Source organism: Peromyscus eremicus, chromosome 3 (genome assembly GCF_949786415.1).
Source record: "Peromyscus eremicus chromosome 3, PerEre_H2_v1, whole genome shotgun sequence".
In the NCBI taxonomy this organism is placed as follows: domain Eukaryota; kingdom Metazoa; phylum Chordata; class Mammalia; order Rodentia; family Cricetidae; genus Peromyscus; species Peromyscus eremicus.
Genome location: NC_081418.1, coordinates 48,587,708 through 48,603,893, shown reverse-complemented (window position 1 = coordinate 48,603,893; position 16,186 = coordinate 48,587,708). Strand labels below are relative to the sequence as shown.

The 16,186-nt window shown below is 46.7% G+C and overlaps 1 protein-coding gene across 1 annotated transcript in view; it reads left to right on the top strand.

Moving 5' to 3' along the window:
- Creb3l2 (cAMP responsive element binding protein 3 like 2) overlaps nucleotides 1–16,186 on the top strand; it is a 118,365-nt gene that overhangs the window by 83,890 nt on the left and 18,289 nt on the right. Inside the window, exons 3-8 of the mRNA XM_059257573.1 lie at nucleotides 6,475–6,650; nucleotides 8,126–8,213; nucleotides 11,139–11,323; nucleotides 13,901–14,047; nucleotides 14,899–14,957; nucleotides 16,094–16,162. Coding sequence (XP_059113556.1) covers nucleotides 6,475–6,650; nucleotides 8,126–8,213; nucleotides 11,139–11,323; nucleotides 13,901–14,047; nucleotides 14,899–14,957; nucleotides 16,094–16,162 — 724 coding nt within the window. The remainder of the gene's footprint in view (nucleotides 1–6,474; nucleotides 6,651–8,125; nucleotides 8,214–11,138; nucleotides 11,324–13,900; nucleotides 14,048–14,898; nucleotides 14,958–16,093; nucleotides 16,163–16,186) is intronic.

Below are 16,186 nucleotides of genomic sequence, written 5' to 3'. Positions count from 1 at the left end.
CATGTTTCACAGAATTCTTGCCCCGCAGCCTCCTGCCTTCTAGACCTCAGCCTTGGAATTTTTAAAGGAGATTATTTTTTTTCTTATTTTATTAGTCTGGGTGTTTTGCCTACATGTGCATCTGTGCACCACTTGTGTGGAGGATATCGGGTCCTCCTGGAACTAGAGCTACAGACAATTGTGGGCTGTCATGTGAGTGTTGGGCATTGAACTGAGGTCTTCTGGAAGAATAGCCAGTGCTCTTAGCCACGGAGCCATCTCTCTAGGCACAGGAGATTTTTATGTGAAAAAATAGTAAGGTTTGTCAATTTCTTTCAGCATGTTCAAAGAGCAAACAAATAAAATGAAGGTTTAGAGGAGACATGTAACTTAGATACTTTCTTCAATTTATATATACTATTTGGATAATAAGTGGATACATGCAGGCCTTTTTATGTCATATAGATGCTATTTGTATCAAGTGATTTCTCTTAATGTACGTTTACTACTATTCTGTGTTCTTTAGCGTGTGTGTGTGTGTGTGTGTGTGTGTGTGTGTGTGTTCACGCTCATGCCTGTGCATATGTCTGTGCACAAGTCTCGTGCAGCATTACCTGGCTGTGCACATGGAAATGACTGAGGCTTTGCTCCTGATGTTGCCATTTCATTGGCTTTAGGCAGCTCTGTCCTTTGGTCTCCAAGGCCACCTGATGTTAGCGTCACGGTGTTGATGGTTATTCCATTCTGAGCTCAGTGAAGGACTTGTTCTCTACCATGAGACAATGGCGTCTTTCCATCTTTGCTGATAACCGAGGCTGATGCTGAGGAGATGCAGCCTTGAAATTTGACCGTTAGGGGAAGCCGTGCAAATAAAATCTGATGCTATCAGGGGGTGCTTATTATCCAAAATATATATGCACTATAAAAATTAGGGAAGGATGTCTTTCATTTGAAATGAAATTTATTTCATTGTATGTAGATACAATTCAGGAAAACACTTTTTTTCGTTCAAAGTCTGAATTATAGAATTTAGAAAAGTTACAGACTGTAGTATTTCGTGCACTTAGTTCTCTCTCTCTCTCTCTCTCTCTCTCTCTCTCTCTCTCTCTCTCTCTCTCTCTTTCTCTCTCACCAGTTATACAGATAGCTGAGGATGCAGGTTTAATGTCTAATTCTAAGCCTTAGTGGTCTTTTTGCCAATAAAATTCAACTACAAAACTAAGGCCCTGGGCAAGTTGCAGAGCCTACTTCTTTCCTAATTCTATCCGTTGTTAACCTTCTACTTGTTATGTTACATTTGCAATTTTCTTTTCTCTAATTTGATATTTAAATCCACCGGGGACAAAATTTAGGCCAACAGCCAAGAGTTAGGAATGCAAGCTGTCTTTTCTAATTTCAACCACACTGGAATGCTGCTCTTATAAAACTTCATAGTGACTGCACTTCCTTCATCTGAAATCGGTTCTTTTACAAGGATCTGGCAGGTCCAATTGGCCAATCTACAAATATTTATTTATTTTTATTAATCATGCATGTATAAGTCAGAGGACAACTTTTGGGAGTTGGTTCTCTCCTTCCACCTTTATATGGGTTCTAGGAATTGAACTCAGGTCACCAGGCTTGTGAGGCAAGTGCTCCGACCTGCTCAGCCCTCTCGCCAGCCCCTACAAGTATTTATTGACACAATCTCCAGTTGATGACTTAGAGGAATTATTTGGAAAAACCAACGCAGTTACCTTATTGCAGTAGATTCTGATGTCATAATTCAGCCATGTTGTATTAGCTAGCTATGCTGTCTAAGAAGCCAACTCCAACCCCATACGTGTACTTTCTGTGTGAATGTGGGGACAAAGTCTATTCCAGGGTGGTCTCCAGTTTGGTCTATAGCCAAGGATGATCTTGAACTTTGGATCTTCCTGCCTCTGCCTTTTGAATTTGAGCACTGGGATTCCCAGTGTGTATGTGGTACTGGGGGGTCAAACTTGATGCTGCTCTAAATTGTAGTACTTGAAGTAAAAATCAGTTTATTGCTAGACTTTGTGCATTTCTACTACTGGGGATGGGCTGAGTGACACGGGATCAGCTCAGCGATGGCTAGTTCTAGCTGTGGTCCCTCTCATCCTAAGGCTAGAGTGTGATGGCTCGTCTCGGCTCTTCTCGGCATGCCTGTGATCTGTGAGGCCGCATGTCTCGGCTCTTCTCGGCATGCCTGTGATCTGTGAGGCCACGTTCCTTCCTCTAGGATCAAGAGATCAGTTATCCTGGCACATCCTTCTTATGTGATAGTAAAACCCATAAGAACGTAAGCCCAGTCTTAGCTAACACATTTCAAGATTCTGCTAATTTCAAGAAGAAGCTAATGTGCCATTGGTTAGGTTAAGTCACAGGGCAAAGCTGGGGGTATTGAAAACTCATATAGCAAAAGGCACAGTTGGAGGGTGTGATGGCTCATCTCGGGATAGCTTGACTAGACCAAGATTCACCTAGGAAAGGAGCCCCGGGGCATACTTGTGAGGAATTGTCTTAAGTTAATTCAGGCAAAATACTTCCTTAAGTACGGGTGGCACCATCCCCTTGGGTTGGGGTCCTAGACTACCTGAAATGGAGAAGGCTGGTTGGGCACCACCATTTACCTCTCTCTACTTAATGGATGCAGTGTGACCATCTGCCTCACATTCTAACTGCCATGTCTTCCCCGCCCTGATGGACTTCCCTCAAACTGTAACCATCCAAATCCTTTTCTCTCTCAGGTTGTCTATGTCAGGGATGTTTTTATCACAGAAGTAACTAATACAAAGTAGATCGTGAACTGGAGTCAGCTGTGGGCCCTGCCAGCTACTCCAGCTTCTGTCTGGTAATTGCCATCCCAAATCAACAGAGGAGGCAGGGCAGGCATGTCCATGTGTGACAGCTGGGAATAATATTAATAGTTTCAAATATAGGCTTTTATAAATACTATAAAAATGTTAAAGAATAAGAAAAGGGCCACAATGTTCTGAATGATTGATTCTCTTGATCTGTATTTACTGTTCAGGCGAGTTTCCTTTGCCTCTGTCTTAGTGTCTTAGTCCGTGTTCTATTGTTTGGAGAGACACCATGACCACAGCAACTCTTATAAAGGAAATCATTTAATTGGGGCTGGCTTACAGTTCAGAGGTTTAGTCCGTTGTCGTCATGGTGGGAAGCATGGCAGCACACAGGCAGACGTAGCTGAGAGTTCTACATCTCGACCCAAAGGAGCAGGAAGGAAGAGTGAGCCACTGGGCCTGGCTTGAGGTTCTGAAACGTCAACGCCCACCCCCAGAGACACACTTCCTCCTATGAGGCCACACCTCCAATAATGCCACTCCCTATGAGTCTATGGGGGGGGGGGCATTTTCATTCAAACTACCACAGTCTCCTTTCTTCATCAATCATATATTATTACACCAAGGTTTTCCCTAGTGTGCTATGGAACTTTCCTGTATTATTGAAAAGGCTTTGTAAATATGGCAATGTCTGTGTAAATATTTCACTGTATAGATGTACCATAATTCACCTCGTCATCTTCACCTTCTTCGTGGATTGGTTGTTTCCCCCATTTTGTCCTTCCAAATCAGAGTGTAGTGAGCGTATTTATGCATAAATCTTCATCCATGTGTTGACTTGTTTCCTTTATGGCAAGAACGCTGGTAGGAACGCAGCAATCTGGGTCCGACCTCAGATGGCAGTGTGGAGGAGATTTATATATAGCAGTTTCCTCGTCTGCAGAGATGATGCCTTTGAGCGTGGGCTTCATTTTAACCCAAAGCATCGTCAACATGGAGAACTAAACTGCAGTACTGGAATGGAAGCATGGGGCAACGCCAGTTGTTTTTCCTCATCTAAGCTGGGGGAGCAGAGCTTGGAGTTACAACTCCTATAGTCTTTAAGAGAGGATGCTTCCTTCTGCAGTCAGGTACCATTGCTGGCTCTGTGGCCTCTGCTCCCAAGACAGCAGTGATTATGTTTTCAGATAGGACCATGGGGCTGAGCGTGAAGAGCAAATATTGTCCTTTCCTATTTCCTACATGCCCTTATCTGTTGACAACGGTTTTACTCCAATAGAAGAACCAATTTCATCTTCCTTTTGGGCTTCAAGTTCAAGTGTGCTTTCTTCATTTAATTTCGCCTGGCGCATATATTGTGAATTAAATTCAGACACAGTCACTTAGATTGTAACAATCGGACATGTGGCCTTACCTCACCATTTGCTGGTCATTGCATGGGGCCATTTTCCCAGGAGTGCCCCTTCCTCTTCATTTTATTATACCCAGGGCTAAATTTCTCCTTTCTATATCCCTTCCATCCTCTTCTGGTGGCAAACAGTGTTCAGTTTGGGCTGCCAGTGTGATTTCTACAAGCAGCAGCTTCAGCATCTCACCGCCGAGTGAAGAAAGTGATCCACACCCTCTCTCTGCCCCCACCCTCACCCCCATTCTTTCCTAAGTGATATGAATCCTCTCTCTGCCTCTCCCTCCCTTCCCAATTCTGTCCTCAGTGTGCCTTCCCCGTGTCTTCCTTCCTGAGGACAGCCTTCTAGATCTGAGCCTCCTTGTGGAGAGTCAGTAGTCTTTCGGCTCGTGGTTTGGTTGTTTCTATAAGCTGAGCAGGATGCCCATCTGGCCAGCAGAACTATGTGTCAAGTACAGTGTGGTCTCCCTCCTCTGGCAGCCATTAAAAGGCCCTTTGTTCCCAAGGAGCCCCTCCTGGTCCAGGATGTCGCCCACACCCTTTGACGGAAATCCCCCCCCATCGCACCAGACACTCGGCAGATTATAGGACTCACTCTGAAAGCAGAATGCCGCCTTGTGAGCAGGAGCCTAGCCTTTTCTGTGTTCAAAGGAAGCAGCTTATGGAGTTCGAGTTTATCTTTGTGAACTTTCACTTTTTGCCGCTATTCCCATGCTTCTCTGTATGATTTTTTATGCACCCCCCTTTTTTATAAAACTGGAGCCAAATTCTTGAGTGTATGTTCATGGTGGGAACTGCTTTGCACCCCTGAACCATTATAGGTCACCAAGCAGGCGGGGCTTGTTTTCAAATAGCAGAGGAACAGGTCTGCTTTGTGTGTACTCCTTCTTAGTGAAGCTGATGTCTGTGGACTTTGGGAACTGCTGGCCTTTCCTTTTTCTCTGCATGTTTCCAGAGTCCTGGCTCTCCTTCCTTACCCCACCCTCTGTTCCTGCAGGGTCAGGCTGAGTAATTTGCTCTAAAGCAATTTGGTGCTGCTTAAACTCCAGAGCAACATGTGTCCAGCGGCCGAGGAGCCCCACTGGCTCCATCTTGCTGCTTGGTAGTTACCTCTCCCCAGGCCCGGTGCTCATCATGAAAGCCTCGGTAACAAGACAGAACCCAGGCTCACCAGGACCCTGCCCTCCTCCCTAGATGAGTATTTTATCCATTTCTGCCAAGTAAACCTAGAACTTTCCCAGGGGTCTGTGCAGCGTCTCTGGAAGTCTGGTTAAATTTGAGATATAGGTGGGGAAACGGAAGAGGGCAAAAACTAGGGAGTGGGAACTGAAAAAATGAAGGAAGGAAAGAAGGGAGGAAGGAAGGGAGGAAGGAAGGAAGGAAGGAAGGAAGGAAGGAAGGAAGGAAGGAAGGAGACAAATCACTGTGAAGTCCTCTGTCCTGAGGCCTTGCTTGCCAACCATTAGTCTCTTTTGTCCTTCTTCTTCTTCTGACTATTCTTATTTATTCTTAAATAGATAGCATATTCATTTGGTTTGAAAACCAAAAAGTATAACATGTTACGTGGTTAAAAATCTTCTCTCCCATCTTATTCTCTGTGTACTTAGCCCCCTCCTGCTGTGACCAGGAAGTCCAGCGCATTAGCTCCTTCCCTATGGCTATGATGACACACCGTGACCAAGATGACCTGTAGAAGAAAGGGTTTCCTTGGATGTGTGTTTCCAGAGGGTTAGAGTGCCCCGTGGCAAGGAATCATGGCAGCAAGTGTTAGAGATGGCGACAAGAGCAGATGAGAGCTGAGAGCTCACATCTGGAGCTGTAGGCAGGAAGACAGAGAGTGCCCTGGGAATGGCATGCATGGGCTTTGGAAACCTCAACACCCCCCCATCCCCACCCCCCACCCCTGTCACACACTTCTTTTAGCAAGGCCACACCTCCTCAACCCCAAGCAGCTTCACCAACTGGAAATTAAGCATTCAAACATGTGAGCCTCTGGGGGACATTCTTATGTGAACCACCACACCCAGTTTCCATCTTTTCCGTGTAACCCTTCCAACGCTTCTTCAGGCTTGTTTATCATGTCTGGCCATACGCAAATGGAGATCTTGTTCTTGCTGTCCATCTCCTCATCCACGTACCTCTCCTCTCACATACTTGTCTCCCTTTAGTCTCCTCTCAGTAGTCCTCGGCTGGAGCTGGTATTGTGGAGTCGTCAGTGGTGACGTGTCTCGTTTACACCCGCTGCCCAGATGTGCTCATGTGTGGCTTGTCCTTTTCCCACAGAGGAAGTGGAGAGTGAGAAGTGGTACCTGTCTGCAGACTTCCCTTCGGCCACCATCAAGACAGAGCCAATCACAGAGGAGCAACCCCCAGGACTCGTTCCCTCGGTCACTCTGACCGTCACAGCCATTTCTACTCCTTTTGAAAAAGAAGAGTCCCCTCTGGATATGAGTGCTGGGGTATATCCAGTTTTCTTCCTTATAAATGTAGCTATCAAAAGGTAGAGATCTTTGGTCTCCAGTAAAGCGCTTATCCTAGGAGATGCATGTGTTTGAGGGAGAATGTATGCATGCACTCATGGGTGTTCAAGAATATGTTATCGACGTTGATTATGGCAACTTTCGAAGGTGTTGTATAGAAAATCAGTAGCAAAGTTGATTCCATTTTTTTTTTACTTAATTGCTATTATGAAATTAAAAACATAGTAGAAGGAGAAAAGTTGTCCACGACATTGACTTTCACCCCAGTGGGAGAGGAACGGTTGAGGTTATGGTACAGTCCACGCCGTTCAGCGACAGGGTGACTGTGAATGCCAGTTCTACATAGACTTTTCTTTTGCTAGAACGGCTGCTGAGTTGCCCTTTCCCAACCCAGGAACCTCCCACCTGCTGATTCACGCATGCCGTGTTACTAGTGGAGATTATAGGGAGGCAGGAGTTCCCTCCTTGCTGAAGCCCCTGGCTGCGGGAAGTAGAATTTAATTGTACTCCACATCTCCCTGGGTGTTTTCCAGTGTCTGATGATGGACCAGAATCACACTTGTATATTTTCCAGTTCTAAGTTCAGAGCCCCTGTTACAGTGTCTCCAGAAATCTCCATGTAGCCACATCTCTTATCCACAAGATGTAATGTCTGGTCCTGAAAAGGTAACATATTGGGAGAGCTACGAACCTATCACAGCCTCCTTGTTGAGGAGATCTGGGTTGCGGTTGACCCTAGGATTCCTTTCTTAGTGCCTATCTAGACCCTGGGTGGGCTCCTGAGATCTGCATCCTGAGATCTTTGCTCCAGAAGATTTGCCCAGTTGATTTATATGTGTGTATTGTGTATGTATGTACCACATGTATACATGAAATCACTGAGGTCGGAAGAGGGCATTGCATCCCCTGAAACTGGAGTTCCAGGTGGTTGTGAGCCACTGTGTGGGTGCCGGGAACTGAACCCAGGTCTGTAAGAGCAGCAAGCACTCTTAGCTGCTCAGTCACCTCTTCCGGCCTTGGTTGGTTTTGAAGTACATATGTAACTAACGGTTCAGGATCCTGTCCTCTGGCTCCCTCTCTCCTGTCCCTAGTGGGTATTTTATAGTTAGATATTGTCATCAATCATCAAGGAGTCCGGAGGGGTAGGGCAAACTAGAAGCCTGTGACTCTGAAGTTTTACCAGAGTATTTTACCATAAATGTCTTTGTCATAACACCATTGCCACCACCACTAGTAATAATAACAACAATGATGATATGATAGTAATAATAGTAATATAATGAGCCTTGGATTTTCACTGGAGTTGTCAGGTCCCAGGTGTGCCTGTGAGAAGGTAAGATGAGGCCCATGCCTTCCTGTGCTGGCCCCAGAGTAAGACACAGTTGACAAAACAGCCCCCGTTCCGGAAAGTCTGTAACTAAGTTGAAAACTCACGTTTGAAATTCCTTTTCCAGGTGGAATCCTCGTGCCAGACAATTATTCCTAAGATTAAGTTGGAGCCTCATGAAGTGGATCAGTTCTTAAACTTCTCTCCTAAAGAAGGTATGCTCCTCGCCTCTTCCTTCTCCCTCACCCCTTCCTTCCCCACCCCTTCCTCCCACACCCTAGGTACCCATTCTAAAGGGAAGGGAGCACTGTGCAGTACAGGGTTACAGAGGTACCTGGCTGTACAGAGTAGTCCTCTTCTTAAGAATCTTGATTCCAAAGAAATATTTTGAAAGAAAAACATTTCTATAATAAGGTTATTTCTCTTTACGTCCTTTATTTTTAGCAAAGCATTGGTGTGGTTTGACGCTTACCAAGGATGGGTTTTTAGACCCATTATCAACTGCTGTGACTTGCATGAGGTTGATGAGACCCCCTGTCGGAACCCACTAGCACCCCACGGATACACAGCAGTTCTCAGTGGCTCAACTAAAGCTTGAGTTTTAACCCTCTGTAAATGAAGTCATAATGTGTCTGCACAATCAGGGTGGGGCTTTAGCTGTCCTGTTTGGGTAACAGTTGTGGTGCACCCCTTTCCTGCTTGGTAATGTTTATGGTCCCGATGATGTACCTCTTTGGGCCTCTTGTCATTCATTTTGAACCCAATCATGCCTTGGAATTGTTTATTTTTTTGTTAGTTCTCTACATCATTTTTTTCTGACTCTGTGTTCTCATATGAGGCTGAGTTGAGATCCTGGATGCAGGCCCTCCGCCTCGGGCAGGCACAGGCAGCCGTCAGTACCTCATTTATACACAGCATGGAGCCCACTCTTCCTAAAACTGTGTCTGTTGGTACTGCACCCTTCCTTTTATTTACATGTTCAACATATGTTTAGATGTACAGTTTGTTGCATGGTCAACGAAAGAGTCAGTATCCACAATTACAGAGAAGGTCTGTGTGCTACTGAGTGCAAAGGAGCACACATTGTATACGAGCCCACATTGTATATGAGCATTGTATACAGTTTACCTTCCTTACCGTTAGGACTCCACTCAGGACTGGATTTGAGACCACTGAATCAGGGTTGACCATCACTGCCTTTACTACCTGTAAAGAAGTAAAAAGTTAATACTCTCCATCTGCAGCTGTATCGAGCCTTTGTTTCTTGGCATTGGGCGGCACACATTCATGCCTTTGAACCCTAGAGTCTGCTTTCAAGCATTTTCTTTCATCCTTTTGGCTGCTCACCACCACCAAACGTATCTTGTTCTTTTCACTATGTTGTGATATGGCTCAGAAAGTGTCACAACCTGAACAATAGATCCCCGTGGTGGCGTCAGGATCTGGGGTCAGTGGAGGAGAAATGGCAATCCTCCCTCGTTATCCTGGATAAAGAGATAAAGAAATTGAATATCCTGGCATACATCAAAGTTTCTAGGCAGAATAGCATGCTGTCCTCAGCTCCCTCCACAGCCTGGGAGCAGCATTTCAAATGATGTTTAGAAATCTGATCCTGAGGCACCTGTGTCCAGATGGGCAGGCTTTTCCTGTCAGCCTGCTTCTCTCTTTTGTGGACTACTCACTGCTCAGAAAGGAGAAACGCTCGGAGCTTAGCCCGTGCAGGGCCAAGGGGCAGAAGAACTCTTGGTGTCCTTGGGAGTTCAGCTGGAGTTGCTGGTAGATTAATGCGATCCTTGCTTTTTTCTTTTTTTAAACATACAGTGTCACATATTGCTGGCATAGGGGAAACCTTGGCAACCCTGGCTGATACTTATGCCATGCCTACTTTCTAGCCAGGCACGTGATGTGTTGAAAGGGCATACTCAGCCCTCCCCTGAGCTACTCAGGGGTGTCAAGCATGCAAGTGCTCTGCAGATACAGAGATGCTGCATGGAGCCAGGCCCCCAGGAGGGGCTTGGGGTAATGGGTTCTCAAATGTGATCTCCCTCAGCAACCGTGGCTGGCAGAACAGAAAAATCTTGTTCAAAAAAAAAAAAAGAGGGAGGGAGCTGGGGGTGGATCCCAGGTGATGCTCTCCATTCAGAAGCTCATTCCAACTGCCCTGGGGGTGCTGGCCCCACACCTATGGGGTGCTCTCATCCCTGGTAATGTGCCCTGAAGAAAGGCTTTAGGGGAGAGGGTACCTTGCACCCCGTTTCTTTTTTCCTGTGACTGCTTATCTAATGGTAGATGTAGGGTTTCTGAATGAAGAATGCCTGGCCTCCTGCCCGCAGGCCCCACCAGGCGCATTCCTCCAGAAACAAAGGGGCTTTTCTCCAAGAGTCCACAAGTGAGTGCTCTCAGGTTGGCAGTTTCCTAAAAGATTGTTTTAAAAAACTGCATACTACTAACAGGACTTGCACATCAACCTGTGTAAGCGATCTGAAAAGAATACAGAGGGGCTGGGCATGTAGCTCAGTTGATAGACTGCTTGCAGAGCATGCAAGAAGCCTTTAATTCCACCCCCAGTACCACATAAAACCAGGCATTGTGAAGCACACTTTCTATCTCAGCACTCCAGAGGTGGGGGACAAGAGGATCAGAAGTTCAAGGTCCTCTTCAGCTATCCAGAATTCAAGGCCAGACTGGGGTACAGGAGTACCTGTCTCAAAATATGTTGCAAAAATAAAATGACAAAGGAACATCGTGAAAAGTCTTGTCAACACCCTGTCAGGGGCACCCCCCCCCAGGCTACCCCCAGGGTCACCCCTTTGTTAGTGTCTCATGCATGCTTGCCCAGGGTAGTATTGTGCTAGGACCAGGAAGTGTGACTCTACATTCACTTTCTCTCCCTTTTCCTACAAAGAGAGGACAACGGGATACACTATTCTGTGCCTCCCCCCTCCCACCCCCTACCTCCTCCAACCCCCACCTTCTCGCTACATCACATCTTAAAGAACTTTCCAGGTCAGCCTAGAGAGAGTCACCACCCTGTGCACCTACCCCAAACTCCTAGTGTGGAGACACACGTGTGTGTAACTGGCCCCCGAGTCTCATGTTCCTCTTTTGTGATGGATGAAATGCACTTTCTTCATCCTCAGCCTCCGTGGATCAGCTGCACTTACCACCAACACCACCCAGTAGCCACAGCAGTGACTCAGAGGGCAGCCTGAGCCCTAATCCACGCCTGCATCCCTTCAGCCTGTCTCAGGCCCACAGCCCTGCCAGAGCCATGCCCCGGGGCCCCTCTGCCTTGTCCACATCTCCTCTCCTCACAGCTCCACACGTAAGTATCTTGAGTGGCCAGGAATCCTCTCAGAATGATTTTTTCATTCTTGTAATGACATTTTTTGTTTAATGGTTAGAAGTCTTTGTCCATGCTATGTTGCTGTAACAAAATAACCAGGACTGAGGAAGTTAGGAAAGATTGTTTTGGTACACAGTCCTGGAGGTGGTGAATTCCAAAAGCATGGTGCCTATATCTACTTAGCTTCTGGAGAGGGTGCTCCGTGCATAGCAGAAAGATAGACAGAGGAAACAGGGATGGGGAAGGACAGGGAGCCTCTGTAGCAGCACACCTCAATGGTAACCAAATCCAGTCCTGTGACACCCAGCTCACTCCTGCAAAAAAGACATCAGCATGTTCTTCACATTCACACTTCTCAGTGGCACCCCACTGGGGACCGAGTCACCAGGGAACTTAGGAACCCAAAGAACATGTTTGTAAAGACTTTCCTACAAATCTCAGTAATTCTTTTTTCGTACACACATCTCTAGTCCTTACTTGCTTGTTTTCCAGGCCCAGAAGCCTAAGGCATACCATTTCTGTTCCTTTCTCCCCCTCCAAGTTCCACCATGAACACTTGCCCTTAATGGAGAGGATGCTTACTTAGTGTGCACTAGGGAATGCCTTTCATCTTTTAGATAAGCGTTCTTGGGTGAAATTTGAAAAGAAAGTCTCTCTGAGATGAAGTTCTTTGATGTCAAAAGCTCAAAAACATAGTTTAATCTTTATGTGTGTTGGGGGCTCTTAACCCAGGGTCCTGGGACAAAATCACAGGTCATCATTCATCCCACACACATGTAAAAGGAGGGGTAGAGAACTCTCATTTTGTTGTTCTAAAGAGGGACTCTGATTTCTATGAGGTCTTAAAAATTACAGTCAGATTTTTTAAATTACACTATCATGAATAACACCTTTTAAAGATAATATTCTATTTTGAGAATTTCATGCATGCCTGCAATGTTTATGACTAACAAATATAAATGAAATATTTTAAGAAGGTGTGGGAACCAACTGTCAGGATAATGTTGAAAGTTCGAGATTCATTTGTCCCCGTAAGTTGTAGATGTTAACGACATGTCACCGTTACCGAGAAGAAAGGAATTCATGTCCGCTTCTTTGCCTTGTCTACTTGAACCTGGCTTTAGATGGTTGGAATTCCTTTCATCCTCTGTGTCTGCATCTCCCTCCAAGATTTACCTGTTTTGCACACTTTTGAGGGAAGTCCCCACCCGCCTGCTCTTGCTAGCAACCAGGCAATGTTTCCTGCTATCTAAATGCCCAGTGGGGCCCTAATACCTCTACTTGTATTAAACAGCTCATCCTTTGCTGTCTCAGCCTCATGAGCCCACCTGCTCTGGGCAGAGGCATCTCCCATTACTTTTCTGAGTATATAACACTGCCATTTGCTCAGAACACCACCCCCGTCCTTAGAAGGCATCAACTTCTCCAGAAAGCAGCATTCGAGTCTCATCTCCTATTCTAAGCCTTCTCTCATCCCGTAAACTCACAAGGATTCTTTTTCTCCGAAAGTTGAATGCTCCTTTAGTCAACATCGCAGCCGAGCACTGAACGGCTCTCGAGATTTTACGGGTGTCACTTCAGCTCTGAGTCTTGATCCTAAGCCACTTCGGAGATGTCCACTGTGGCAGGGAGCATGGAGATTAGGCACCAGTGCGTCAGCTTGTGTGACTAATATACACACATCACTGTGTCCTGGGCTAAATGCGATGAGCTGTGGTTCTCATGCTCATTGCTGATGGGCAGCGTAGGATGCCGGAAACCAGAACTTCCTGGGAAAATGCCTCCTGGGGTGTCTCTGGGACTTCAGGCCCCTTAGCTGTCAGTGGAGGGGAAGAGCAAGTGTGGTGTGGAAAGAGCTAGTTATAAAATCAGCCCTTCAGTAGGCGAACAATACAAGTCTTGAATGAAGCTGAACTCCAAGGGGATTTCCCATTACCCCTAAGCCTCTGGGGATGTGGGGTGCGAATTCTACACCGTTACTTTGTGTGTATGTGCTACATAGTGGGGTGTTTCCTGGGAAAGGTAGATGGAGGCCTGTTCAGCCTTCCCTTTGATTTAGAACTCTTGGGTTTAAAACCCCCACTTGGGAGGCTGGGGAGGTAATTCAGGGCCCTTACTCTGCAAGTTTGAGGACTTGAGTTTGAATCACGAGCACCCACATAAAAAAGCCAGGCATGACCGCCAGCCGTGTGCCACCATGTGTAACACCAGCCCTGGGGCTGGGACAGGTAGATCCCGAGAACTCACTGGCCAGCCAACCTAGGTGGGAACATCAAACTGCTGGTTCAGTGAGAGACTCTGTCTCACTGCAGTTGAGAAGATGCCCGATGTCCTGTTCTGGCCTCCATATGCACACGCATGCGCCACACACACACACACACACACACACACACATGTAAATAAACAAGTCACCCACACAGGCACATCTTCTCTGTCTTGTCTTTTTCCTCTAAGCACCCACTGCTAGTGACCCATTGTGACAGGTTCTCCACACCCAGTGTTGAGGTCATTTTCAGCCGCCCCTCTCTGACCAGTCTCTGCTCCCTGTCTGTGTAGAAGCTGCAGGGGTCTGGCCCACTGGTCCTGACGGAGGAGGAGAAGAGGACCCTGATTGCAGAAGGCTATCCGATTCCTACCAAACTGCCCCTGACAAAGTCTGAGGAGAAGGCCCTGAAGAAAATCCGGAGAAAAATCAAGAATAAGGTGAGCTGTTCCACCCTAGGCATTTCTCTGATAGAAAAGGAAGAACTGAGCAGCACCCCTCCCACCCCCCAAAGTCCATAGTGGGACTTCTGGTAGCCAGGTCAGGAGCATAGACACCTTCTGCTCATCCTTTCCAGGTCTTTCCGCCCACGGGGTGTGAACTCTCACCCTGGTACATAGACTCCTTGGTGCGTGATAGCCTGTGCCGAAGCAGGACGTACAAGAATCTCCCTTTACGTGGCTTTTTAAATATCTCAGCCTTCCGATTTTTACGATGTATGTAATATCTTCTTCTAGTTGCCCTATCTGTAATTTATAAACAGCTGTCGTTTTATGCTGGCTTACTGAAAGGTTTGTTTTTCTTGGTAGTGGTCTGTGATTAAAAACAAACTTCAGTAGCTACCTGGTCTCTGTCTGGGCTCATCTGTTGCCTCTAGGCCTGAAGGGGGCTGGTGAGGCCCAGGCCTGTGACCCAGGCAAAGAGCAGGAAAGGAAGGCAGAGAGAGAACCAGAGTTACACCTCTGTACCCTCATGCAGAGCCAGCAGACGGTTTATACACATCCAAGCCCAGCTGGCTGATTTTATATATAATTGAGTCAGCTGAGGTCCAGAGAGCTGACATCATTTTTCTGAGCTATTTCAACAATCAGTCTGTGACCCAGGAGTTTGTTGGCGGGTTGGGAGGATCTGCTGGGGCCAGAAACAGAGTTGGTAATAAATAGATGAGAGTCCACAGTTTAAACAAAGGGGAGCTGGCCACCTAAGTTGTACAGGTGGCCTCCTGTGTTCCATCCACCCTGTTTTACTTACAAAAATGGAAATTCATCCCTCTCTTCTCCTTATTTCACAGATTTCTGCCCAAGAAAGCAGGAGAAAGAAGAAAGAATACATGGACAGCCTGGAGAAAAAGTAAGCCTGCTCACTGACTGCTTGTGTTTTTAGCAAATAGTCACCAAGCAGGGTGACAGGCTCAGTTTGGCGTCTTTGATCCTCCAGTGCATTAGCAGTGTTTTTCTGCCCCCTGGTGGTCATGTGGGGAACTGCTTATAACCATGGTGTGTGAATCATTGCTTTCTGGCCATGATCGTGAGTGCTTGCTTCTAGGTTCCTTGAGCAAGCCTTAGATAGTGACATTCTGAAACTCCTCTGAGATGCCTGGCTTCAGCCTACAGGAGCAGTGTTGCTTACCCAGGTCCTATTGGCCTCGAATGACACAAATCAGACTCTGGTATTTCCTGTACTCTGTAGTACATGCTGTGGGCAGACAAATTTTTTTTTTTTTTTTTTGCAAAAATACATGAAGGCTCCCTTTGTTCTTTTGAGAAAGCCCTGGAACGCCCCAAGGGCTCCAAGAGAAGTGTGAATTGAGTACCATCTCTACCGACCCTAGAAAGTAGTTCTCCAGCTGACCAGTTGGGGTGATTTTGAGATAGGAAGGAGACTCTTGAAGACCCATAACTGAATCTTTCTCATGTGCATGTGAGATAAGACACTGGCTGGCTTCTAAGTGGTTTCTATGGGAAGTAATGTGTCTATGATCTGATTTAGGTGTTGGTGAAGTAGCATTAAGGATGCCCATTCTGTTTATGTTCTAAAGGCATCCATACCCAAGATTTATTCCTATGGATCTCTCTTCTCTGCCTCTCTGGGCACGTGGGCTCCAGCACATCACTGCCCTGGGTTCTGGTCCTGCCTGCCTTTCACACAGCTCTAAGCTTTCTGTCAGACCTGGCCAGGAGTGCAGCTCGCTGGTGGCTTTCCATCCTGTAGTGAGTGATGGATGAGAGCAACAGGAAGAGGTGAGGAACCAGACTGAGATGCCTGACGGGGCTTATGTGTGTCCCGCGCACGCTCCTTCCTGAGGAGAGCTGGCCCGCCAGGTTGTCCCTCTGGACGCTCATTCTCTTCTCCACTCAGGCGCCCTCAGCTCCTCCTCACTGGCCACCGCTACTTCTTTCTCTGTGGTGGCACTCACCTCAACCCTAGCCCTGGCCGAGCAGTTGCTCACTGGAGAGTGACGGAGTGTCTTTGCTCTCTCTCCTCAGAGTGGAGTCTTGTTCAACTGAGAACTTGGAGCTTCGGAAGAAGGTGGAGGTGCTGGAGAACACCAATAGGTGGGTGTGGCCAGAAGACAGTGG